This window comes from Tenrec ecaudatus, chromosome 1 (assembly GCF_050624435.1).
Source record: "Tenrec ecaudatus isolate mTenEca1 chromosome 1, mTenEca1.hap1, whole genome shotgun sequence".
Classification (NCBI taxonomy): Eukaryota; Metazoa; Chordata; class Mammalia; order Afrosoricida; family Tenrecidae; genus Tenrec; species Tenrec ecaudatus.
The window spans coordinates 318971243-318997433 of NC_134530.1; the positions used below are offsets into that span (position 1 = coordinate 318971243).

Below are 26191 nucleotides of genomic sequence, written 5' to 3' on the forward strand. Positions count from 1 at the left end.
CGGGCTGGAGGACAGTCCTCTTCCCTCCCTCCCGGGTCGCCGGGCCAATGAGCGGCGAGAGGAGGGGAGCGGGAAGCCCCGCGCGCCCGGCCGCGGCCCTCCTACGGCGCCCGTGGCCGCCGCGCCACGGCCAAGTTTGCACCGCGGGAGTTCGCGTGGCTCCGTGCTCCCCGCACCGCCACTCGGTCCCCCGCCACCCAGGGATCCGCGCCGCCCGCGGCCCAGTCACCCAGGAGCACTCGGGCGGGAGGACACCCCTCGGTGTGGCGTGGACTAGGACTAGGGTGCTGCTCCCCGAAGATGCAGGATGGCAGCAGAGCCGCCGTCCAGCCTCTCCTACCGCACCACGGGCTCCACCTGTCTGCACCCGCTCAGCGAGCTCCTGGGTATCCCGCTGGACCAGGTAACGCGGCGCAGGCCCGGCTCGGGTTCCTTTGAGAGGGGTTGCTGGCATGACGCGGGGAGGGGGTGTTACACACACACACACACACACACACACACACACACACACACTATAAGCGAGGAGGGGGTGCCTTACACGCACACACTCATACAAACGAGACCATTGGGCCATGTGTGTTTTCTTGTAGGGGGACAGAGTGGGTACAGTGCGCACTACAGGTTGGACTTCACTCTTTTTGGTTGTTGCTGACGGTTTGGATGGCTTCATTTCCTGTCACCAAGCCCTAAACTTTACAGCACAGTGAACTAGACCTTGTGCGTCTCCCAACAGAGTAGTCATAGTCAAACCTGATCAATTCACATGAAATCGAGTTCATTTCACTGGCCTACCTTAGGAAGAAGCCTGGCAGATCTTTAGGCTATGGTTTCTGAAGCAGAGACCTGTGTCCAGATTTCTGCAGGGCCACCTGTCAGGTCAGGGCCACAACAGATCCTCGGTATGGTGGGGCGCCCTCCATTGGAAAGTGAAGGGGGCCCATAGCACCCTGTGAGCCTCCCTGGGTCTTGATGTCCTCAAGCGCTGATCCCTGGAGTCCCAGTTTCCAGGTGAGATAGGTTAGTGGGCACAGAGGCGTTCGGGTGGAGCGATTTGAACTGTCCAGGGATTATCTGATAAATTTAAAATGAAAAATGGCAACCAATGACAGTGATCCCCAGTAAGAAATCTTCCTGAGGGTTGGTGCCGGATGTCTTCTTGTCTCAGTAGGTGCTGTAGGCTAGACAGTCTACCTGTATTTAGTAGTGACTCAAGAGCTGTTGATTTAAATAGAGGCTCCCCGGAGGCCATGCTTTACTGCTGAGTGCCTCCTCAAGGGCCAGGTGGTCTTCTACTTCTCCTTAGTGATTATTTTTCCTTTCTGCCAACATGAGTGTACCTGCTGCCCTTTCCACTGACATTCCTTTAGCAACGGGAAAGTGAGACCAGGAGGTTTTCTTTATTTGGACTCTGTTAACTGAGCCACCCCATCTATCGGGCAGATTCAGAAGAGAGAGCTGAACTCCACCTGAGCCTCACCAATGCCTCCTGACCACTTGCTGAACCCAGAAAGTCAGGAAACTGGGAGATGGGTCCCAGGCTAAGTTCGTCTTTAGTGTGTGTAGGGAGACTGAGGGAGACCCAGGAGACAAAGGCAAACAGAGTGGTACAGTCTTTAGCTCTGAAACTGTGACTCATCGCTGAGTTTCCTTAAGGTGAGCCTGGTTTGTGTTTTTCCTCTCCTGCTTCAACATTCCTTAGAATTTATTTGAATTAGCTTCCCTTTGTTAAGCTATTTGGCACAGCTGGAAGAAGGGAAGGAGCCTGGGTGGGGCAGCGGGTTAAGTGCTGTTCTGCTAACCACGAGGGCAGCAGTTCAGACCCACCAGCTACTCTGTGGGAGAAACAAGAGGTTGTCTGCTTCTGTGAATAGTTACAGTCTTGGGGGACGAACCACAGAAACATGGGTGAAGGGATACAGTGGACATGTAAGATTGGAAAGAATAATATTAATATATCATGTATCAAGGGTTCACAAGGGTGGAAGGGGAGAAAGAGGAGCTGATAGGAAGTGCTCAAGTAGAAAGAAAATGTTTTAGAAATGATGATGGCAACATATGTACAAATGTGCTTCATAAAATTAATGTATGGGGGTAGCGGGGAGGGAGGGGAATAAAAAGAGGACTTGATGCAAAGGGCTTCAGTGGAGAGTACATGCTTTGAAAATGATGAGGGTAAAGAATGTACAGATGTGCTTTACACAATTGATGTATGTGTGGATTATGATGAGTTGTATGAGTCCCTAATAAAATGTTTTTAAAAATTAATGTATGGATTGTTATAAGAGCTCTAAGAGCCTCTAATAAAATGATTTATTAAAATTAAAGAAAGATAATGTTTTGAAAATGACAATGGCAACATATGGACAAGTTTGCTTGATATAATTGATTTATGGATTGTTATAATATCTGTAAGAGCCCCCACTAAAGTGATTTTTTAAAATATTTTTTAAAGGTACAAAAGTAAGGGGAAAAAACCTGAATTACAGAAAAGTCAAATTTATTTCATGAAAAACTAAATAAAAATTAACAAACCCTCCCACCCCAAAGAAAACCAAAAAAAACCCAGCAAAGTGATTTAAATTGAAAAAATAAACTTTAAGAAAATTTAGTCTTGTGAACTTTAAGGAGCAGTTCAACTGTGTCTCTAGGATCATTCTCAAAATTTATTTTTTAAAGGAAGAATCCAGGGAGTCTTTGTATAATAGCTCCAAAAAAGCCAGACTTACAGCCATCGAGTCATTGCTGATGCACAGTGACCCTTCTATGGGCTTCTGAGCCTGTACTTATTTAAGGGAGTAGACAGTGTCTTTCTCCCTCAGAACTGCTGGTGGGTTTCCAACAGCCGACCATGCAGACCTCAGCCCAACTCATAACCGTTACACCACCAGGGCTCCTCTTGTATTATAGTTAGTGGACCACAGATGTCTTTTAAACTGCACTCACCCTGCCCTAAGCCAGTTGCCATGGAGGTGGCCCCAAGAGTGTGGGGGTAGAATTTCCTTCCTAGAATTTTCAGTTGCTGATATTGAGGGAGAGCAAATCGAAAAGGCCAATCAACAAGATTCCCCTGGAAGAGATCAAACTTCCTGCCCCCCCCCCTTTCTGGCTAGCGGCTCCCCCTCTTCTCTGGTTTTCTGGACTTCTGTAAAAGTGACCTGGTTTTCAAATTAAAAAAAAAAGTGACCTGGTTTTCAAGGTGTAAAAAGAACTGGAATAGTCTAAGACAGTGGTTCTCAACCTTCCCAATGCCGCCACCCTTTAATACAGTTCCTCATGTTGTTGTGGTGACCCCCACAACCATAAAACTATTTTCGTTGTTATTTAATAACTGTCATTTTGAACTGTTATGAACTGGGCGACCCCTATGAAAGAGTCGTTCGACCCCCAAAGGGGTTGTGACATACAGGTTGAGAACTACTGGTCTACGGACTTTAAAGACCAAGGTCAATCAGATCCACAGCTTGACGACCTCTTTGGAGACACCAAGAAGATAAATAGCTCACTGGAGGCCAGATACAGACAGATACTCCCTGAGAGACATTCTTGTTGACAAGACACATGGAGCTACACTAGAGCCCTGGAGCTGGAGGAGCCACGTGGAGACCCCTGCCAGGGCTGAGAAGCCTCCACTGCCACTGGATCCACAAGACTTTTTAACCTACTGCTCTGTGATCTTCCTGTATTCGGCACCATTGCATGTGTTTCCTGAGTCTGAAGAGGAAATTTACTGATTGGTATCGGACATAGAGGCTAATACCGGACTTATGGACTTGATCTGCACTGAGCTGGGATGTTTCTCAATTGCTCTTGTATATCAAGCTCTCTCTTATACACATATGAGTCTCTATGAATTTGTTTCTCTAGTCAACCTAGACTAACACAATAGGACGTGGAGAACAAAGAGCACTCACACAATCTTGATTGGTGGGAAATGAACTCATCGCAGTTGAAGGCAAGTCTACCCAATTGGAAAAAGTGAAAACAAAAAAGCTAAAAACGTTCACTGCCAATGATTAGATTCCAAATATTCTCAACCTTATAGGACAGAGTAGAAATGCTCCTGTGAGTTTCCCATCTGTGAATCTCGAGGGAGTAGAAAGCCTCATCTTTTCTCCGAGGAGGGGCCATGATGGGGATAGGTACATTATTGCACATGGAGAGCCCTAGTGGCATAGTAAGGTATGTATTGGTCTGCAAACCACAAGGCCAGCGGTTCAAAGCCATCGGGGAAAGATGAGGCGTTCTGCCCCTCTACAGATTTAATTAACGTATTGTTTAATTGTGCTTGCTTTAGAATATTATAAAAAGTATATCATGTCTTTTATCCCCTCCATCAATATAGTTTCTAAAATTTGTCCATGCCATGTGTATCTGTATGGTTATAACTCATTCATTTTCCTCCCTGTCTAGTTTTCCATTGTATGATTATGACATAATTGATCTCTTCTTTTATGGATAGAGAGCAGCTCTGGTGGCATGTTGGGTTAAGGACTGGGCTGCTAACCTAAAGGTCAATGATTCAAATCCACCAGCCATGCTGAGAGAAGGATGTGGCAGTCTGCTCCCCTACAGAGGTACAGTCTTGGAAAAAACTCTCTGGGACAATTCTACTCTTATGGGGTCCTTACGAGTCAGAATCTCTGTGATGGCAATGGTTTTAGGAAATACGTTTTCTTTATTGATAGATTTTTGTGGTTTCTATTTTGGGGAGGGATGCTCCGTAGAAGAAGGCACCCTAGTGGCAGAATGAGTCATTTGTTGGGCTGCTAACGTCAGCAGTTTGAATCCACCAAGTGCTCTTTGGAGGAAGATGAAGCTTTCTGGTTCTGTACAAATTTGTACCCACAGAAAACCTGTACAGGGTCACTATGGTTACGCATTAGGCTGCTAATCACAAGCTCAGTGGTTCGAATCCACCAGTCGCTTCGAGGGAGAAAGAGGAGCCTGTCTCCTCCAGTAAAGATGTAACGTCTCGGAAACCCAAAGAGGCCATTCTACTCTGTCGTATAAGGTCACTATGAGTTGGAATTGACTTGACTTCAGTAGGTGAGCAACTTGGAGAGTGTGACCATATACACCGCCTGTGTCTAGCGTTTCTTGGTGTGTCTCTGGGCTGTACATGCGCTGAGCCAAAGGCATGCACATGTTCAAAATGGTAAGAGAGCAACACTTTCCTTCCCCTTCTTGGCTGTTCCAGTTTCCCCAGGAGCAACGAGAGTTGCCGCTATTCTGCAACCTTGTACTTGTTAGATCAGCGTTTCTCAACCTGTGGGTCGTGACCCCTTTGGGGGCCAAACGACCCTTTCACAGGAGTCGTCCGATTCATAACAGTAGCAAAATTACAGTGATGAAGTAGCAACGAAAATTATTTTATGGTTGGGGTGGTCACCACATGTAAGGAACTGTATTAAAGGCTGAGAAGCACTGTGTTAGACTATTGCTTTTTATTTGAAACATTAGTTGTTGTTTTAATAGACATTTGGCCTTGTAAGAAGTCAGAAGCTCTTCGTTCTCTCATAAATACAAGGAGTCTGGTTTGAGAACCACCGATGGGCATGCTGGGCAATCAGCCACCTGCGAAAATCCACTCCCTCGGTTTTAGAGAGCAAGCACTCTGGCTGGAATGAGTAGTGTGGGAGCAGGATGCTGGGCCGTGTGCTCTTGTGAAATCCCATGCCTGCTCTTTCGTAGTGTGTGTGGCGCCGAGTGTTACTTGTCAGTTTGCCTGGGCTCTGATTCTCGGTGACTTGGCAGGCCTGGTGTAATCACCTTCCAGTGTGTGATCTGGTGTGAGGGGCCGATCAGAAGAGTTTCCTTGGATGTCCGGCCTGCATCCATGATGGATGTTCTTTTCTGGTCTCAGCACCTGATTCTGGTTCCTGGGACATAAGCCAGCAGAGGCCTCTAGCTTCTCACCTGACTTAGAGGTTTGGTTTGTGACAGCCCCTGCAGCCATGTGAGCCCACAAATGTTATCAGCTTGTGTCGCCTGACGCATGGATTTCGGATTTGCCAGTCCCCATCATTTGTGAGCCATTTCCTTCGAGTAAACCTGTCTACACATAGGAGAGAGATTCATGTGTATTTGTAAGCATCTCACTGGTTTTGCTTCTCTCGAGAACCCAGGCTAAGCCTGTGTGCTAAAGAGAGATGGGAATGAAGTGAGAAAGGGGAGAAGGCAGCAGAGAAACTCAAGAAATTGAAGTGTCTTGCTCCTGGTCCCAGGCTCGTGGTATGTGAAGATTTCCCTTATCCAGAGCTTCTCTGCTGTTGCTCATTGACTGTAGCCGTGTAATATGGAGCAAGGGGCCGTGGTGGCTCAGTGATGGATTCTCACTCCCACGGGGGCGGCCTGCTTCTATTTCTACCTGATGGACAGCCACCACCCATCAGCCAGTAGGGACTTGCGTGTTGCTGTGACATTCAACAGCCTTCAGCAAAGCTTCCAGACTCAGACGGACTGAGGCGGCGGACGGCAATGCAGAGATTGACTTATAAAAATGAGCCCATGAAACCCATAACCAATCATAGAGATGGCCCAGGACCAGCCAGTGATTTCTTTTGTTGTGCATGAGCAGCCATTATTGGGGAGCAACTCTACAGCAGGAAACAAGAATGTCATCGTCATATGCCCTGGCCCCTCAAAGGGTGGCAAGGGGACCAGCGACCACCAGTGAGCTTGTTAGAGTTGTTAACTCTCAGACCCCACCCAGACTCATTGAAAGGGACTCGGAGTTTAGCAAGAACCCCAGGAAAATGTACACTAGGCTTGCGGGGCATGGATCCCCTCAGTGTAGGGCACAAGCATAGGGCCAGTGGACACGTGTCATTGCCAACTGACATCCTGCCCTCTGCGAGCCTCAGTATCCATATTTGAAAATGAATGATCTACTTTTTAGGGTTGATTATTAAAAATAAAGCTGGCAAAATACATATTTTTTATCCCATTACCTACTTTTACATGTACAATCCAATGATATTAATTACCGTGTTGTGCAACCAGCCCCAGTATCTGTGTCTAATCGTTATCCCTCATCCCAGACAGCAGCTTGTCCCTTAAGCAATAGCTCCCCATCCCCTCCTCTTCCCAGCAGCCCCGGGCAGCTTTCTTCTCTAGAGATTTCACTTAAATGGAATAATAAATTATCCGTCCTTTTGTTCCTGACTTATTGCTCTTAGTAAAATGTCTTCAAAGTTCCTCAAGGTCAAAACGTGTATCAGAACTTCGTTTATCTTGTATGGCTGAGTGATATGCCATTGTTTGTACAGTTTGCCCCTGCCTTACTACAGGGTTCTTTTCCAAGTACTCCATGGAACGTCTGGTCTCCCATCCAACTACTCACCAGGACAGACCCTGCTTAGCTTCCAAGATCAGACAAGATGGGACACATTCAGGGTAGAATGGCTATAGACCTTAGGTCTATTCTGACGGAAGTTCAATGCCTCCTCATTTGTTTACATTCTTACCGCCTTTGTTTATTACCATCTGGGAGTGTAGTGGGTTACAGGTTTGGCTGCAAACTGCAAGGTTAGACATTTGAGACCACCAACTGCTCCAAGGGAGAAAAAAAAATGAGACTTTCTTGGGAACCCAGATGACGGCCAGTTCTGCTCTGCCTTATAGGGTCCAGATGAGTCTAAATCAACTGGATGACAGCAAGTGATCTTTAGAAATCATAATCTTCAACATATGTGAGTGAACAGTTGAGAGTGGTAACATGCATACATATTACTCACGACAAAACAAAACCCAAAGCCAAGCAGATGTTTACTAAGTGTAACTAGAATTATGGCGGGTGTCTGGGACGAGCATATTTTTTGTACTCTTTCATCTGTTGACATGTGGCTTGTTTCTATTTTTTTGGACACAGGGATATGAAAGGCCCTTGACTCATTTGGGGCTTGGGCTGAAAACAGAGTTCAACTAAGTTGTTTGAAGCGCAGCGACTTTAATGAGCTGCTTAGACATGGAACCAACAAAACATGTTGAGGTGCCCAAACTGAGGGCTGAAGGCAAAAGAGGAAGAAGTCTTGTTGCCATTGCCCAGTGAGAGCTGAGCACAGCCCCTGCTGGGGTGTCGAGAGGGCACCTAGAGAGACTCTTGACCTTTCCATCTTTTTCTAATGTCCCCCAAGGGTCAACTCTAGTGTGACTGGCCCTGGTCTGCAGGCACAAGTCTCAGAGAAGAGTGGAGATTTATTTGACAAGTTGTTAGAGGTTAGCAGGGTGGTTCTTGATACGTTTACTCTTGTCTCGGTGAAGGTGACTTTTTCTTAGCCTGACACATCCAGGGAAGTGTCCCTGGGTAGTGTGAAGAACAGAGCATGTGGCCACAGACCAGTGGTTTGAGTTTACCCCGAGGTGCTTGAAAGAAAGGCTGGTTTTACCTGGTGATCTGCTTCTTAAAGTCATTTAGAAGCATTTCTACCCAGACACACGATGTCAGCATGTGTCAAAACTGATTTGATGGTAGCTAGCTGGATTTTTTTTTTTACAGACTAAATCATAAAATTGTTCTTCATATTCGACCTAAAGACATTGACTTGCTCCTTGAATTTCCTGTGTGTATCTCTGATTCCTCACTGATTGAATGTGCATGATTGTCTTTGGACTTGGGGTGTCCATGTGTCTGATAGTCTATGATCTGTGAAATTTTAAATATCCACTGAGAATTCTGTTGCTGGAGCGAAAAACTCTTATTTGATAAAAAAAATGCTATTTATATTTCCTGTTAACCAAGGACTTAGAAACAGCACCCAAAGCCTGTATGCAGTTGTGATGATTGAAGGGAAAAAAATCTGTTGTTTCAGTGTTTAAGGACTTTTCTTACTGTGACATCCTCCTTAAGATGTTAAATAGAAAATTATCTGATTTAATTAGAGACACACAGTGTAGCGCTTCCAATATTTTCCTGTTGTTAGGTGCCATTGAGTTGAGGCCAACTCATAGTGAGCTCACGTGACAGAGTAGAACTGGCCACGGGTTTTTGAGGCTGCAACCTTCATGCGTGCCAACAGCCAGCCTTTCAGTTAGTAGCTGAGATAGGAAATCAATGAAGAACTAGAGGTCTGCGCCCCAAACCCAACCCAACGCACTGCCGTGCTGTTCGTTCTGATGCATAGCGACCTCATTGCACAGCGTAGAACTGTGCCTGTGGGTTTGGAAGGCTGTAACTCCGCAAGAGTAGAAAGGTTCATCTTTCTCCTGCAGAGCAGCTGGTGATTTCGAGCTACTGACCTTTGCCCCAATGTGCAACCACGCTGCTACCAGGGACAAGGGGCTCCTAGGTGAGGTTTTTGAGAACTGAATTTCTGAAATGAACCCATGTCCATCTGACAAACATGGCATGCGGAGGCAGTTGTTTCGCTTATTCAGCTCTAAGACGTCACCGAGGGAGCCCTGGGGGTGTCATGGATGCGAGCGGGGCTGTTAACCAGTGTCAGCAGTTTGAAAAGCCTTTCCACTCGAGTTCCGGTCTGGGAAACCAAGAGGGGTAATTCTACCCCATCCTCTACGGCCGCGATGAGTTGGAATCAATTCGAGGGCAGTGAGAAGACTTCACTTAACCAGACTAGGTTAGACATATTTCCTTTCTATGTAGCAGGAACTAAAGAATGAAGGATGCGTGGCTTTTCGGGTTAAAATCATCTGCCTGTGGCTTCTGGCGTCCACGTTGTTTTGTGGTGGAGTGTGATGTGATCTCGCTTTGGGCTGACATTAGACTCTTACGTTTGCACAGTTGACTCACCAACCAGGATGGAGTTCATCAAGCTGGCTTTGTACAGTCTCGTTCCATTATGGCTGTCCCATGGAGCCAATGCCAGCTCTTAGCGACGCTTTGCAATCTTTACAGAAGTAGACACCTCGGACTTTTGGGTTTGGTTAACCGTTGAGCCACAAGCCCTCCTCGATCAAGTGTTTGGATCTGAACGGAAACAGCTCGCTGGGCTCTGCAGCCCTTCCCCAGTACTGCCGAGAAATTCTAGGTGTTAAGGAAACTTTTACCTAATGTCACACCCCACGAGCTTCCTGTGAGTACATAAAGTATCAATTCAGTGTTCAGCTAAGCTGATTTTTGGTCTGGGTTTCATTTCTCCTACCCACTCACCTCCACCCCATTTAGTACCAGAAGAACAGGAGCTAGGGGAAGTAGATAAAGAATTCGGACCTAGGAAATGTTTTTGAGGTTAAAGCAATTGAAGTTTAGGGCTATTGAAGGTTTAGGAAGCTTGTGTTATAGTATAAAAGGCTAGGTGAATTCTAGTAGACCATCGTCAAAGAACAAACACCATGGGCCATGGCTGTTGGTAGAATGGCATTTGATTGTTCCCCCGGGACCTCTTAACCACAAGGCTTCCTGAACGACCAAAGCGCGAGGTAACCTGCTTGGTTTCCTTGCCCAAGTTTGGAAAGCCAAGCGTTCAGTTCTCTCCTTATCTACGGTTTGCCCTTCCTTAAAAGCTCAGCTCATATTGCACAGTCATTGTCAAATCCATTAAGTGTTTATTTAACACTGTTAGTGCCAGGGCGTGGTAGAAGTACAAGGATGGGAACAAGTCAAGGCCCCCCTATTGGAGGAGCTTATGCACCAACACAGAAGGCAAACATTTTCACACCCGAGGCTGGAATCCACTGCCAGCAAGTCGATCCTGACTCATGGTGACTCCTTGTAATACTGGGTAGAACTGAGCCCCAAAGGGTTTGCTTGGTCTTCCTTCTGCTGTGGGGGTTGGAACAGCTAACCCTTAGGTTAGTTGTCCAGCACAAACCAAGACCCATTGTTATCCAGTTGACTCTGACTCATAGTGACCCTGGAAGACTGAAGAGACCCTCCTCACAGGTTTCCAAGGTGATAGATCTTTATAGAAGCAGGTTGCCACATCTCTCTCTCTCTCCCCTTTTTTCTGCAGAGCAGCTGGTGGGGAAATGCAGCCTTTCAGTTGGCAGCTAAGTTCTTAACCATCGAGACACCCAGGCACCTGTACATATGTGTGCTATATACTCACCTGTGTAGATGCTAGGAAGAGTTTTGTAGAGGATGACTTAAGCAGAACAGGGAGGAAGTCCTCATGACAGGCTGAAGTCCTGTAGAATTATTTACCTTCGATATGTTTTACTTTAGACATACGGTAATTTTTACCTTATATTTATATTGTTGGGTTTGTATTCTGAACTACAAATGAATTCAACCTCTGCGACACTGAGGTCTTATCCCTGCCTGTAGTCTTGGGGGGAAATAAAAACAAACCACCCAGAACTCAAGGAAATAAAAACCAAGCCACCCAGAACTCAATCAACGTTTCTCATTAATAACAATATAGCCTAACGCTGCTGTCGTTGGGTGCCGTCAGTCTGATTCCGACCCCTAAGCGACTCCATGTGACAGTACACCACTGGCCTATAAGGTTTTCAGACTGCAGTCTTCATAGAAGCAAACCATCAGGTCTGTCTGTCTTGGAACCACTGTGTGGCTTCGAGCTGCCAACCTTGAGTTGACAGCCCAGCACTGAACCACCAGGACCCCTGATGATAATGTTAAGTCTCCATGCACTGCACTCACATCGTGATATGTGGAACCAGGCGTCCTCGCTGCATCCCATTTTGAACAGGACAGTAGCTGGGCCCTCCAGGTGGGCGGGACTGTGTAGCCCTTGAAGCTGTTCGTGGTGGCTTGCCGGTGCCCCTGCTTGTCTGGCCTGCATAGTCTTCTATGAACCTGGAGACTTTCCAGTGTGCCCCAGCCACCTGGGCTCCGGGTGCGTGTGCACGTTAGCAGCCCATCAGCCCTGGAGAGAGCACCTGCGTTCCTGCTTCTGGGCGTCGGCAGTTACCGGCAAGGTCAGGTCTGCCCTCCCACTTCATTTCCCCTTGGTCGTGCTCTGATACTGAGCAGGAGCAACTTGCAAGGGTAAATTCGTTTGCTTCGACCACAGATAACAAATACTGAATTCTCCTTGTGTTCTTGGGTCTGTGAGGATTCCATCGTGAATACAATCCTGCTGGCCCCCAAGAAGCTCATGGTGGGGTAGGGGCGGGGACACCATGCCAATCAGGTGCTCACTACCTGGAACTTGTAACCAGGGATCTAATGTGCCCTCTGAGGAAGACCAAAACAAAACAAAACACCGAGACCAAATCAATGGTTAGCAAGCTGATTCGGGCTCAGGGCAACCACTGTGTCCCAGAGTAAAACTGCTCCGAGAGGTTTCAGTGGCTGTGTTTTCTGAAGTAGACTGCCAGGCCGTTCTTGTACCATCCAGGGGCAATGAGCTCTCCAAAAATAAACAAATCACCACCACCACCACCACCTCCCTTCGCCCACCATACTCACTGCCATGGAGTCATTGCCAACTCATAGCTACCTTATAGGACCTTGGGAGTTTCCGACATGGTAACTGTTTACTGGAGTAGAAAGCCCCATCTTTTCACCAGGTGATTCTAATGCTTGCTAAAATTTGACAGTCACCAGTGTACACACCTTACTGGAACACAATTGAATTGAGCATTGCTGTTGTTAGTTAAGGGGCCCTGGTGGTGGAGTGGTTGTGAGTAGGGTTGCTAACTGAAAGGTCAGCAGTTCAAAACTACCAGCAGCTCTGTGGCAGAAACCATAGGGCTTTCTACTCTTGTAAAGAGCCACAGTCCCGGAAACGCGATGTGGATGCATGTGGCTCGGTTTGGGACTGCGAGTGGCTTTCTGTGTCGGTTCCCACTCCTGGCCACTCCATGCGGAACAGAGTAGAACTGCTCCAGTGGGATGTTCTTGGCTGCTATTTTCATAAGGGAGACATTTGGGGCTTTCTAATTCCATAACAAGTTCCAGTCTCAGAAACTCACAGGCGCAGTTCTTCCCTGTCCTATAGGGTCTCTCTGAGTCGGCAGTGAGTTTGGTGTGGTTTGTAATCTTTAAGGAAACTTTGGTAGGGCTTTTCTTACGTGATACTGGGCTGGGTGGGTTTGAACCATGAACCTTTAGGTTTGCATTCGAGGACAAATTGGTTGACCCACTTAGGGAGCCTAATCAAGCAAACCCAAAAGGAAGGAGAGGCCCATATTGCTCCCTGAAAAGGGGTGAGATGTGGTTGCCAGAGGTGAGGAGAAAGTTCTCAGAAGGAACTGGAGTAAGCAGAGGCCACATCACGAGGCAGCTTAAACACTGCCCAGAGGGGTTTGCCTTTCATCCTGTCCATCAGCAGTCTGCAGATTTTTTCTATAATGGGCCAGAGAGTACATGTTTCACAGATTTTCAGAGACACAAACGTATGTTGCCATGTGGTTTTCCCTTCCCGCAGCGGGTAGAGTGGCGGGGGTTTGTGGAGAAGGTTGTTGGAAGGTTCAGCAGTTGGAAGGGGGTGGGGGTCGAAGAGTTGGGAGTGGAGGTGAAAAGGGAAACATGTATAACTGGGAGGGACTTGGAAGGGTCATCGGAGGGGAAGTGAGAGAGCTGGGAGGCTGGGGTGGTGGAGTGGAAGATTTCTGGCAGAGCTTTTCTGGGTGCCTGGACGAGCCAGATGTGAATGGAGGAGTAGAGTGGAGGGTCATTTGGATTTAGCATGGTCTTCATGAATCTTGATGCTGCTCATGTACATTTTAGGATTTGAGGTGGAGTGGAAGACAGTGTCCCTAAGATCTCTAGGAATATGTGTGTCACTTCCAAGGCAAAGAAGGGTCCAGCCCAGCACAGTGGAATCCATCCTATCCCAACCCAACCCAACCCAACCCAACCCAACCTAACCTAACCTAACCCAGCCCAGCCCAGCCCAGCCCAACCTAACCTAACCCAACCCAACCTAACCCACTGCTCTCTTCTCAATTCTTATAAATGTGACCCCATAGGACAAAGTTAGACTATACCTTCAGGTTTCTGACTGTCTATGTTTATGGGAGCAGACTGCTTCATCTTTCTCCAGAGGAATGCTGGTAGGTTTAAACCAGTGACTTGGCTGTCTGCAGCTTTACCCATGATGCCACAGGACTCCTCCAAGGAGGGCCAAAGATGGTATGACCAAAGGTTATACATTTGGAGGGGGGAGAGGTTTTGTCAATGTTGGGAGGAAGAAAGCAGTCCAAAGCAACAACAAACAAACAAAAAACCCCAAACCAAACAGTTGGCTATTGAGAGTCAATATTGACTTACGACAAGCTGATATGTCAGAGTAGAAATGTACCCCAAAGGGTTTTCAGCCATCCTTCTAAGACGCATAAGGGTGGATTTCAACCGACAACCTTTTCAGTAAAGAGCCCAGTGCTTTTGCAGTACCTAGGCGCCCCGGTGGTGTACTGGTTATGAGTTGAGTTGCAATCCCGATGGTTAGCAGTCTGAAACCACCGGCAGCTCTGGGGGAGAAAGACCAGGCTTTCTATTCCCGTAAGCAGTGACAGTCTTGGAAACCCACAGCGGGTCACTGTGAGTCAGCATTGACTCAGTGGCAGTGAGTTTGGTGTTGGAGGGGCACTTCATGTAGCAACAAAAATGAAAAATCCAGACCCACGGCCACTGAGTGGAATCCAACTCACTGCGACCCTGTATAGGGTGTAAGAGACTGTAAATCTTTACAGGAGCAGAGAGCTTCATCTTTCGCACGCAGAGCGGCTGGTGGGTTCGAACCACCTACTGTGTAGTTGGCAGTCCAATGCTTATCCTATAGTGCCACCAGTACTGGGAAAGCAGACCTTGGCCTCCCAAGTTGTCCCCTTATACTGGTAAAATGAGCGCAAGAGCCCACAAGGCAAAGAGTACTCTGAGAAAACGAGCAGGTACAGGAAGAGCCCTGTGAGGATGCCAATTTTGAGCTTGGATGGAACCCCAGGGAGGCTTTCCAGAAGATCAACAGTGGGTGGTGGAGGTCAGTTGGGGGATGAGTCATGGAGAGGAGGAAGTCAGGAGCAGAGCAAGGTTGCCAGTTGAGAAATGAGCTTGCCTGCAGGACACTGGGGTGGGGCGATGAGCAGAAATTCTGAGCTGGTAGAAGGGCTCCCTGGGAGTCCTAATTCCTTGTGAGGTGGTGAGGTGGTGGTCTGCAATTGAGAGCCAGCACCAGGCTTCCCAGGTTGTGCACACCCTTAGTGGAAATTTCTGTGCTTCTAAAGAGAGGGTTACTGGGCGGGGGAGGGGTGTTCGAGGAAGCCTAAGAGCATGAGAAGATAAGACAGATTGGGTGCAAGTCTGAAAGGTCTGACCTGCAATTTCATGAAGTCGAGAGGGCAGAGCTGGTGCTTTCTGGACCATCCCTGACAACTTCAACCGCATCTCCATTGTCATGAGCAAGAGATAGTGTGGCTTAAAGATGCTAACAATGTCTATTTGTTGAATACTTATGCTATCTGTCACTCAGCCAGTGACTCCCCAAATGTATCTTGGTTAGTTGTTATAATGCTACTCAGTGTTATCCCAAACCTTTCAAGTTCAGGAACCAAGATCATAGTTTCACGGGCCATTCCAGTTAACTGGCCTGCTATAGGTTTTAGCTCTTCTGTTCACCCTGTTAGGTTGTTGCATAGTGTTGGGGGTCTTAAAAGCTTATAATGCCCATCTAAAGTGCAGCAGAGGAAGAGGGGGAGTCAGGAACAGGAGGAAGAAACGGAGTGCACGGTTGACTGTCTCCGAGAGCAGCAGTCTGCTTGGCTAGGAGACCAGAAGAACTGGGTGGTGCCCAGCTATCATTGACCATGTTTATCGAAGATTTTAAAGAAGAATCCTTATCCAAAGGGTAAAACACAGAACAGAATTTTAGTTCTCATGGAATCCACCCTGTGTTAGTCCAGGAAGACTACAGAAACATTCATAAATGCTCATATGTGTGTAAGAAAAAGTTTTAGGTACAAGAGCAGTTGAATATTGAGAAAACATCTCAGCCCAGTCCAGATCAAGTCCATAAGTCCGCTATTAGCCCATATGTCCAATACCAATCTATAACAGTCCTCTTCAGACTCATGAAACACATGCATTGACGCTGCATGCAGGAAGATCATAGGCCAGTGGGTGGGAAGTCTTTTGGATCCAGCGTTATGAGCATTTTAGCACTGTCAGGGGTCTCCATGTGGTTCCCTTTCCATGCGTCTTCTCCACAGGGATGTCTTGCAGGGAGTGAGCATGTGTCCTGCCTCCAGGGAGGTATTTATCTCCTTAGCGCCTCCAAATGAGGTCATCAAGCTACTACCTGATTGACAGACTAGACTCCACCCCTTCACTCTGAATCCTCAAATTGACAGCAGATTATGTAACCACCATACCTGTCCTGGAGTCACTGATGCGGAATGAACTTCTGAAATCATTGTTTTGAGGTTACCTTTAAATCTTAAACCAAAAATATCCCACCCCCCAAACTTTTAAAATCCAAATAACAATCTTGCTTAACTAGTAAAGAACCTGTACTAAGGGCATTGTGTTCTTTTAAAGAATGCACGATATGAGATCAATAGGAGCCCTTGTAGCCTTGTAGGTTATGAGTTGGACTGCTAATCTCAAGGTCAGTGGTTCAAACCCAGTAGCCGTTCTGTGGGAGGAAGATGAGGCTCTCTACTCCCATAAAGATTCACAGTCTTGGAAACCCACAGGGGCAATTCTCCTCTGTACTCTAGACTTGACATCAGTTGGAATAGATGTGATGGCATTTAGTTTGGAGTTTTTGTATATGAGTTCAAATTGTTAACAGCAGGACACCCAGGGAAGCAAGTTTAGATCAAGAGCCAGAGGTTGAAATGGCCACACCTTTAAAGAGTGTAATCAGTGTCACTGGATTGTACATGTAGAGACAGTTGACCTGGCGCCCGTGCCTATTTTCAACAGTCATTAAAGAACAGAGAAGCTTAATGGAAGAGAAAGGAAGCAGGCTCACGTACTCTTAACCCCTTTGTGTCTGGCTTTTTTCACTCAGCGTAATGCTTGTAAGGGTCATCCACGTGGGGGCTGGGATGAGACGGAGGGTGGGCTTGTATGCTGCCCCTCAGTCACCGCACTGTTCCCAGCGACAAGCTCCCTGTGCACCTGACGCCCACCACATGCCCTGTGTATTTCCTGAACCTCAACCACATTGCTTTTTTCATACGTTCTAGCTTCCGCCTCTTCTCCCTGGAGCATCCCTCCTCCTCCTGGGCCCCATTTCCTGTTTTGAGGCCTAGTCATAACATCACCTCCTCCCTGTGACACTGACCTTGTGGTGTCCCCTCACTCCTAGATGTCCCTCCCTCCCCTTTCTGCCCTGTTCCATCCAGGGCCAAATGGATCTCATCTTCTGGAAGCCCCCATGCATATCACAAAGCGTCCAGTGCTGTTCATCACACCCACCCTGCTGTGCAACATTTCAGAGAGCTTGAAGGTTCACAGAAGCTTCTCATCACTAAACAAACTTACTCCCCCTTATGTTCCAGCTCCCCAGTCCCCAACTCTGGTGGTGGTTGCTGCCCTTCAAAGTAACCCGTGTTACAAAGCAACACTGCCCCACAGGCCTTCCTGGGCTGGAGTCTTTAGGGGAACAGATCTCCAGGCCTTTTCCCCACAGAGCTGCTCGGTGGACTCGAACCACCAATGTTTCCTGTAGCTGTGGAGGGCTTACAATCAGTGGTTCGTGGGGCTCCTTTTAGCTCTTGGTAACAGGAGCCCTGGTGGCATAGTGGTAATGATTGGGCTACAAACTGTAAAGCCAGCAGTTTGAACCCACTAGAAGGGGCTTTCTACTCTCTTAAAAAGGGATAGTCCGTGTAAGAAACCCACAGGGCAGTTCTACCCTTCCTACAGGGTTGCTGTTCATCAGAGTTGGCTCGATGGCAGTGGAATTGTAGTTTAGCCACAAACACGCTTTCAGGAATGTACATTTGCCTACTAGATGGTCCACTAAATGGGAATCAGACAGTATTTGTCTTTTTGTGTCAGGTTTATTTCACCCAGTGTAATGTTTGCTAGGACCATTCATGCCAAGCACGTGTCAGCACCTCACGCTATTTTATAAACTCAAGGCCTCCTAGTTGATTCCGGTTCAGAGTGACCCTAGAGTTCTGAGTAGAATTGCCCCCAGGCTGTTCCCTTTATGGAACCAGGCTGCCGGAACGCTAACCTTTCAGTTAGCAGGCCAGCAAGCGCTTAAACAGCGCGCCACCAGGGCTCTGGCTCTCTCTTTGTATTTCAGGTGTGGCTGTGCCACGTGCTCTTTTCCGCTCATCTGTTGATGGTCCTTTGGGTCGGCTCCACCTGTTGGCCGTGGCAAACAGTGCTTCTGTGAACACATGCCTCTTTGCTTGGTGACTTCTTTCCAGGTGGGATTGGGGGATCCTATGATGATGTTTAACTCTTCACAGAACTGACAAACGGCTTTCCCCAGCAGCCACACTACTTTCCATTCCCGCCCCCTCACTCCCGTGTGGTTGTTAGGTATCAGCGAGTCGGTTCCGACTCATCGCAGCCACGTGCACAATGGGAAACCCTGCTTGGTCCCCTGCCATCCCCACAATTGTCCCTATGCATCGACCCATTGATGTAGCCGGTGAGTCAATCCATCTTGTTGAGGATCTTTTTTGAGTTGCTCCTCTGCTTGACCCATGGTAAGTTGTGTGTGCACACAAGAACTGTTCCACAGAGACTTCCTTGCTGTGATCTGTAGAAGGAGATTGCTGAGCGTGGCCTTCCATGGTTTGAACAGCCAACCTTCTGGTCACCTACGAAATGTGAACTGTTTGTGTGGCCCCGGGAGCTCAGGGGATAGAATAAACCAAACTCACTACCATCCAGTTGATTCCAACTCATAGGGACCATATAGGACAGGGTAGAGCTGATCCCAGTGGGTTTCCGAGACTGTGATTCCTTATGGGAGTGAAAGGGTGGCAGGTGGTGTACTGGGAGCTGCTTTGGGCCCACCTGAACAGGAAGGATTTCCTGGGAGGAAGGGGCAGCTGGAATAGAAGAAGCTGCTTGGGCAAAGCTACTGTGTTTCAAGCAAAGATGAACATTGTTAGTGGGCAGTCACTGTGGGTGACTCAGACTTGTTTGGCCTACCGCCTCCTTTTCAGGAAATAAAAATTACTCAATGCCCCACTGGCAGTTAAAAAAATTTTTTTTTGAGGTAAAGGTTTGGCTTAGTGACTTATTTATTTATTTATTCCCTGTCTCCCTCCTTCTGTTCCAACCCCTCCCCTTTCCCTCTCTGCCCCTGGCTTCCTTGTAGTCTTCAAAGGCTCTTCCCTTGGTGTGAAAGCATGTCTTCCTTTCCGTCTTCTGTATAGTAATGGTGTCATGAAAGGTTTGTCTTGATGAGACTGACTGTGCTGAGCATAATGCCTTCCATTTTTGCCTATGTCACGAGGAGTTTGACGGACCCATCGTCGTTTTTAAAGATGTGTAACATGCCATTGTGTCTATGGACCGGAGTGTGTTGATCCTTTCCTCCACACACTGGGTTTTTGGTTGTTTCCATCTTTTTGCTATTACAGAAGTTATTGTGGTAGACATGGGTGTGCCGGTGATTAAATACTTTGGCATTATAGTCCACGACTTAGAATAAAGTGTTGGTTTCTGCTTTTGAAGCCCCCTGGGTCATTCCAGAACCACCCCAACCCCCTCTGGGAACAGTATTACCCATTTGGGAAATACTTCTATAAAATGTTTTTTATATATTTGTATTTTTTAACTTTAAAAAAAGTTTCATTGGCATAAAATTCACATGATAACATTTCAATAATGGAATCCTATTCAAAAGAGTTGTGAAATCATCACCACAGAAAGTTTTAGGACATTTCTTCTTCTTTATACCCATTGTTATTAGCTTCAAATTTCCCAGCAATCTCCCCTGCTATGCTCTCAGGAAACTCTAAATCCAAGTGCTGTCTCTGTAGATTTACCTATCCTGGGTTTCCTATGCAAAAAAACAAACTCAAAACAAACAAACAAACAAACAAACAAAAAAGACACAAGAAACCCCAACCCAATGGCAATGACAGAATAAAACAGGAAAAACCCCAATAGAAAAGAAATCAGAAAATATTAAAAACTTCAGCAAATATACATTGGCTAAACAAGGGAGATCAAGTGACAAGATGCCCCAGTTTAGTCTAACTACCACTGCAGTAACCTGTGCTACAATGCGCTCTGATAACAAGGCCATTTTCGTCCTTGGTCTATAATCAGAGGGAATTTATCGGAGGCTTAATCCACATCGGGGATCCTGCAAATGGGTTTTGGGCCTTCAGTGTCATACATAGTCTTTTGCAAACTGAGTGGTCACAATTTAAGCTCTAGTACTGTTGCCTCTTCTGGAACTGGATTTTATTCTTTACAATCCACGATCACACAAGCTGATGCACTTCTTCTGTGTAGTCTGAGCTGAAGCCTCACTTAGATAGTTGCTTGTTTTCAAACAAGCCTTTAAGACACTAGACACCATTCTCTTTGGTAGCCAGCCGTCATCTGTGTGTTAGTCTGGGTGGACTAGAGTAACAAATTCATAGACATTTGTGTGCGTATAAAAAAGAGATTCATGTAAAGAGCAATTATATTGAGAAAACATCCCAGCTCAGTCCAGATCAAGTCCATAGTCCAACATTAGTCCATGTGTCTCCTACTAGTCTATCAGTTCCTCTTCAGACTCATGCAACATATGCAATGACACCGAATGCAGGAAGGTCACAGGCCAGTGAATGGAAAGTTTTGTGGGTCCAGTGGTGGTGGAAGCATCTCAGTGCTGGTGTGGGCCTCCATGTGACTCCTCCAGCTCCAGAGCTCTGGCTCCATCAGTGTAGCTCCATGTGGTTTGTCAACAGGAATGTCTCCCAGGGAAAGGAATATGTATCTCACCTCCAGGGAGAAAGACAGGAGTTCCCAGACTCCTCAGGAGGCGGCCAGGCCCACACAGAGGCCTCATTGGTTGTGACCTGATTGACAGGTTAGACTCCAACTCTTTGCAAGTTGACAGATTATGTAACTGCCACAATCTGGTTTCTTCATCATACTTTGCTGGATCGCCTATACCTTCAGTGATTTCTTCAAGAGGGCGAGCATAGATCAAGGTCATGTCATAAAGAACTAGCTGTTCTTAGATTAGGGCTATGATTAAGTGGGAAAAAAATAGGATTTCTTGGTATGACATCCAAGGACTTAGCTTTCTCACTTAGATTGTCTTAGTTATATAATTGAATTTTTGATGAAAGTGTACACAGCAAATTAGAGTCCTATTTACCAATTTCCACTTTCAATGGCATTTAACTACCTTTCCCACATTGTGTCAACATTCTCTTTTCCCTTCTGTTGATTCTGCTTCTATTGATTCCAGCTTCCCCTTTCCACTTGACCTTTCTTATCTTTGCTTTAGAGTAACTGCTGATCATTTCGTCTCATAAAGATTTTTTTTTCTTTAAGGCTAACTGTACTAATGGGTGACATTGTTTATTTTATGTGTCAATCTGACTTTTAATGGAAAGATATCCTTTGGGAGTAGTTTTAGTTCAAAGCTAAGGAGTATTTCAGACAACTGTTTTGGGGGGTTCCTCTAGTTTCTACTACTTAAGTAAATATGGCAAAAAAGAAAAAAGAAAAGAAAAAGACAAAACAGAGCTAGTTTTGTTCGTTAATTTTCTTGCATTCCCCGAGAAAAAATTATTTCAGAGGACAGCACTGAAGCTGCAGCTCAGTGAGAGGGACATGTCTGATCAGAGCACATGAGAGCAAACGAAGGTGGAGGAAGAGAGAGTGGAGCACATCCTGGCCCACCAAGGCTGGAGGACAATATCCCTCTCAGAGAAACCAATCCACAGAGAAGACCATATGGCCGTCCCCACTATGAAACATTACATCCCTCACTGACCTGTAGTCAGTGGAGACAACACTGGAGACACAGTGTGGGAATTGCGCCCGATCTCATCCCACCACACCGAGGCAAAACACTAAGAGAGTGCAACAGAATAGCAAGGAGAACAGAGAAATTAAGTCCCCAGGGAATACCAAAAATAGACTTTGGGGCCAGGGCGTGACATCCCATCAGACTACAGGAAAACACTCCTAAAGGCCAACAAACAATCCTTGAACTAACTACAGGCTTTTCTTTGTTGTTGTTTTTGTCACTGGCTTTTTGTTCTTGTTGCGTTGTTTTCTTTTGTTGCTTGGTTTTGCTCTGTCTTGTTTTTGTGCATGTTATTATCTCTGCAGGTCTGTCTAAATAAGATGGGCTGGATGAACAATCTGGAGGTGAAAATGGGACTGGATATTCGGGGGGGACATGGGAGAGGGGGAGGAGGGGCACAAGAGGTGGTGCTGACCAACCCAGGGACAGGGGAGCAATAAGTGATCCAAAATCAGTAGCAAGGAGGGAGTGAGAGGCCTGGTAGGGATTCATCAAGGGCAAGGTAACCGAGAGAAATTACTGAAACGCAAATGGAGGCTGAGAATGATAGTGGGGCAAGAGGAAAGTAAAAGGAAGTAGAGGAAAGAGCTAGGAGGCAAAGTGCATTTATAGAGGTCCAAATAAAGGCATGTACATATGTAAATATATGAGGATGGGGAAACAGATCTATGTGCATATATTTATAGGTTTAGTATTAAGGTAGCAGATGGACATTGGGTCTCCACTCAAGTACTCCCTCAGTGCAAGAATACTTTGTTCTATTAAACTGGCATTCTGTGATGCTCACCTTCCCAACAGGATCGCTGAAGACAAATGGGTGCATAAGCAAATGTGGTGAAGCAAGCTGATGGTGCTCGGCTATCAAAAGATATAGTGTCTGAAGTCTTAAAGGCTTGAAGGTAAACAAGCGACCATGTAGTTCAGAAGCAACAAAGCCCACAGGGAAGTGAGGTGTCGAAGGGATAAGGTATCAGACATCAAAGATCAAAAAATCATATCATAGTGAATGAGTGTAGTAGTGCGGAGTGGAGACCCAAAGCCCATTTGTTGGCCACTGGACATCCCCTTACAGTAGGGTCTCAGGAGGAGATGAGCCAGTCAGGGTGCGATGTGGCAACGATGAAAAATGTAACTTTCCTCTAGTTCCTTGATGCTTCCTTTCCTCCACCCCCACCACAAACACTATCATGATTCGAATTCTACCTTGCAAGTCTGGCTAGACCAGAGGAGGTACACTGGTATTGATAGGAACTGGAAACACAGGGAATCCAGGACAGATGATCCTTTTAGGACCAGTGGTGAGAGTAGTGATACAAGGAGAGTAGAGGGAGGGTGGTGTGGAAAGGGGGAACTGATTACAAGGATTTACATATAACCTCTTCCCTGGGAGATGGACAACAGAAAAGTGGGTGAAGGGAGACATTGGCCAGTGTAAGACATGACAAAATAATAATTTATAAATTATCAAGGTTTTATGAGGGAGAAGGGAATGGGTAGGGAGGAGGAAAAATGAGGAGCTGATGCCAAGGGCCTAAGTGGAAAGCAAATGTTTTGAGAATGATGAGGGCAATGAATGTACAAATGTGCTTTATACAATTGATGTATGTATGGATTGTGATAAGAGTTTTATGAGCCCCCAATAAAATGATTAAAAAAATTTCCCCCCGCATATTAACCTGGCCCAACCATCCATCTATTGTGTCTCTGACCAGGATGATTGGTACTAGCAGTGGGGCACCATCTAGTTCTTCTGGTCTTAGGATAGATGGGGCTATGTTTCGTGCCAGCTGTTAGTCCTGTTGAGTAATTTCTTCATTGAGTTCTTTGTTTTCCAGATGAGTAAAGACCAACCGTTGTGTCTTAGATTATCAATCTCAAGCCTTTAGACCCCAGACACTGTTTATCAGACTAGGATGTAGAACTTAAATTTTACAGACGATGCTGTGTCAATTGATTGAGTTGTCCCAAGAGACCATGATCCTAGGCTTTGAAATCCCTTCAACCAATGCTGAAACGTGTATGTCAGGGAGGGATCCGTGACTGTGCCCCTTAGGTGCTTTATTACACATGGATAAATATTTTAGAAACCTTAGAAATCAAAATCTTAGAAACCTCGATTAAAAATAATACAATGTAAAGCTGTTGTTTTTCAATATATCCTCCATGCATGTTTGCACATCACCACTTGTCTGTCTGTCTTTCTGTCTGTCTGTTATGCGTGGTGCCTGTCGTGTTGCTGTGATCCTGTAAGCTATGCTGCCAGCAATTTAGATATCAGCAAGGTCACCCATGGTGAACTGGCTTTAGTGGAGCCTTCAGATTAAGACCAGCGTCTGAAGGAAAATAGATGGTCTACTTCTGAGGGATTAACTACTGGAAATGTCTTGTGAATAACAGCAAAACATTATTAGATATAGTGCCCAAAGCTAGGTCCCTCATGATGGAAAGATTATGAAATATGACTGGGGGAATCTACTCCCTCAAAGCACAGTCAGTTGTGATGGTGTAAACTGAACAAAGCTTTTGGCACCTTGCTTTGCTGTTGGGACATAACTCAGAATGAGAGGAAACGCCTGCCTGCATGCATTAATAATTGGAGCATGGGATGTACAGTGTCAAGAAAAATTGAAGTTATAAAAAATGAAATAGAATGCATAAAAATCACTATCCTCGGTGTTAGTGAGTTGAAGTGGGTTTGGTGTTCGCTCTGAGGACTCCGATAATTACGTGGTTTCCTAAGCCAGGAATGACATGGAGATCTTTCATTGTCTCATGAAGCACCGTGCTGCCTGTGGTAGGAAAATATATATGTATACGTGTTCGTGTATCTATAAATATGTGGAAGCCCTGGGAATGTAACTGTTAATCAAGCTTATGCATCAGCCACTAAAACCAATGATGAAAAAACAAGAATTCTACCATCTTTTTTCACTCTGGAATTGAGCAAACATGTAATCAAGATGCTTGGTCATTACTGGTGATTGGAATATGAAATTCAGAAACAAAGAGGAAGGATCAGTGGTTGAAAAAGATGACCTCATTAAAAGAAATCAGCAGGATCCAGAACTCATGGTATTGAAGGAAGAAGTCAAAACTACCCTGAAAGCATTTGTGAGCAAACAAGGCTCCAGGAATTGATGGCATAGTAATTGAAATGTTTCGATAAACTCATGCAGCTTCCCCCCCTCCCACTTGATAAGAAATTGGGAAGACAGCTGCTTGGCCAATGGACTAGAAGAGATCCATATTTGTGCCCATCCCAAAGAAAGGTGATCCAACAGAATTAGAAAATTATTGAACAATGTTGTAGGGAAGTAAAGTTTTGCTAAAGATAACCAAAAACTTGCGATCGCAGTACAAGCCAAGCCGGTTCAGTAGAGGATGTGGATCCAGGGGTATCATTGCTGGTGCCGGTGGACCTGGGCTGAAAGCTGAGCACACCAGGAATGATTTTACCTTGCTTATTGGCTGTGTAAACTCTGGATAACAATGAGAAGAATGGGAATTCCAGAACACTTCATCATGCTCGTGTAGAACCTGTGTGTAGATTATGAGTGAGTTATTTGAACCGAACAAGAGGATACTGCACTGTTTGAACTCAGGGAAGATAAGCATAAAGGTTGTATCCTTTTACTCTGCTTATTCAACCTGCATGTTGAGCTGGGGGGCAGTTCGGTTGTGTCTATGTTTTTGTTACAGTGAATAATGCTGCGAAGAACACAGGTGCATTCTTGTTACTTCTGTTAGATATCCAGAATAAAATCCTAGGAGTGGGATGGTTGGATCATAAGGAATTTCTACTTATAGCTCTTCAAGGAAGCACCATACAACTTTCCAGAGTGGTTGTACCATTGATTGTTCATCATTTTAGTATGCTTAGCACAAAGTAAGCACTACATAAATATTTGTTGAACTGAAATGGAATTTTATGTGCATCCATTGATTGCAATGAATGACTAAGATAAAATTGGGAACCAGTTTTCTTTTCTTAGCCACCTGAATAATTTATTTTTAAAAATCCATAGTAGGGATTGGCTAGGCCTCATTCCTAGGTTGAAGGCTAATTAACGGTTCAATGACTGATAGAAATGGAAACCAAGCTAGATGCAACTGAATGGACACTGAGTCATGGTGCCCCAGGCCTGTTAGAATAGAAAGGTGCTTTGCCCAGTGCTGAATAGCTCTGATCTTTTGTAAACCAGGCCTCTCGTCTGTGGTGCTTCGGGTGAATCTGAGCACTCCGACCTTCTGGAGACTCCTTCAGTGGTTCATAGTGAAAGGTCAGTCTTTTGTTGCTTAAATATAGCACCTTCTGCTCCCATGGTTCTCGTGTGGAGTCAACTTTTTCATCGCTTGTAGTCGACATG

At 46.0% G+C, this 26191-nt stretch overlaps 1 protein-coding gene across 1 annotated transcript in view; it reads left to right on the top strand.

Annotated features, from left to right (window-relative positions):
• The first annotated feature begins 118 nt into the window (after positions 1 to 118).
• Positions 119 to 26191, top strand: part of MBOAT1 (membrane bound glycerophospholipid O-acyltransferase 1) — a 175009-nt gene continuing 148936 nt past the window's right edge. The window contains exon 1 of the mRNA XM_075533406.1: positions 119 to 403. Within this exon, the coding sequence (XP_075389521.1) occupies positions 308 to 403 (96 nt within the window). The 5' untranslated portion in view covers positions 119 to 307. The remainder of the gene's footprint in view (positions 404 to 26191) is intronic.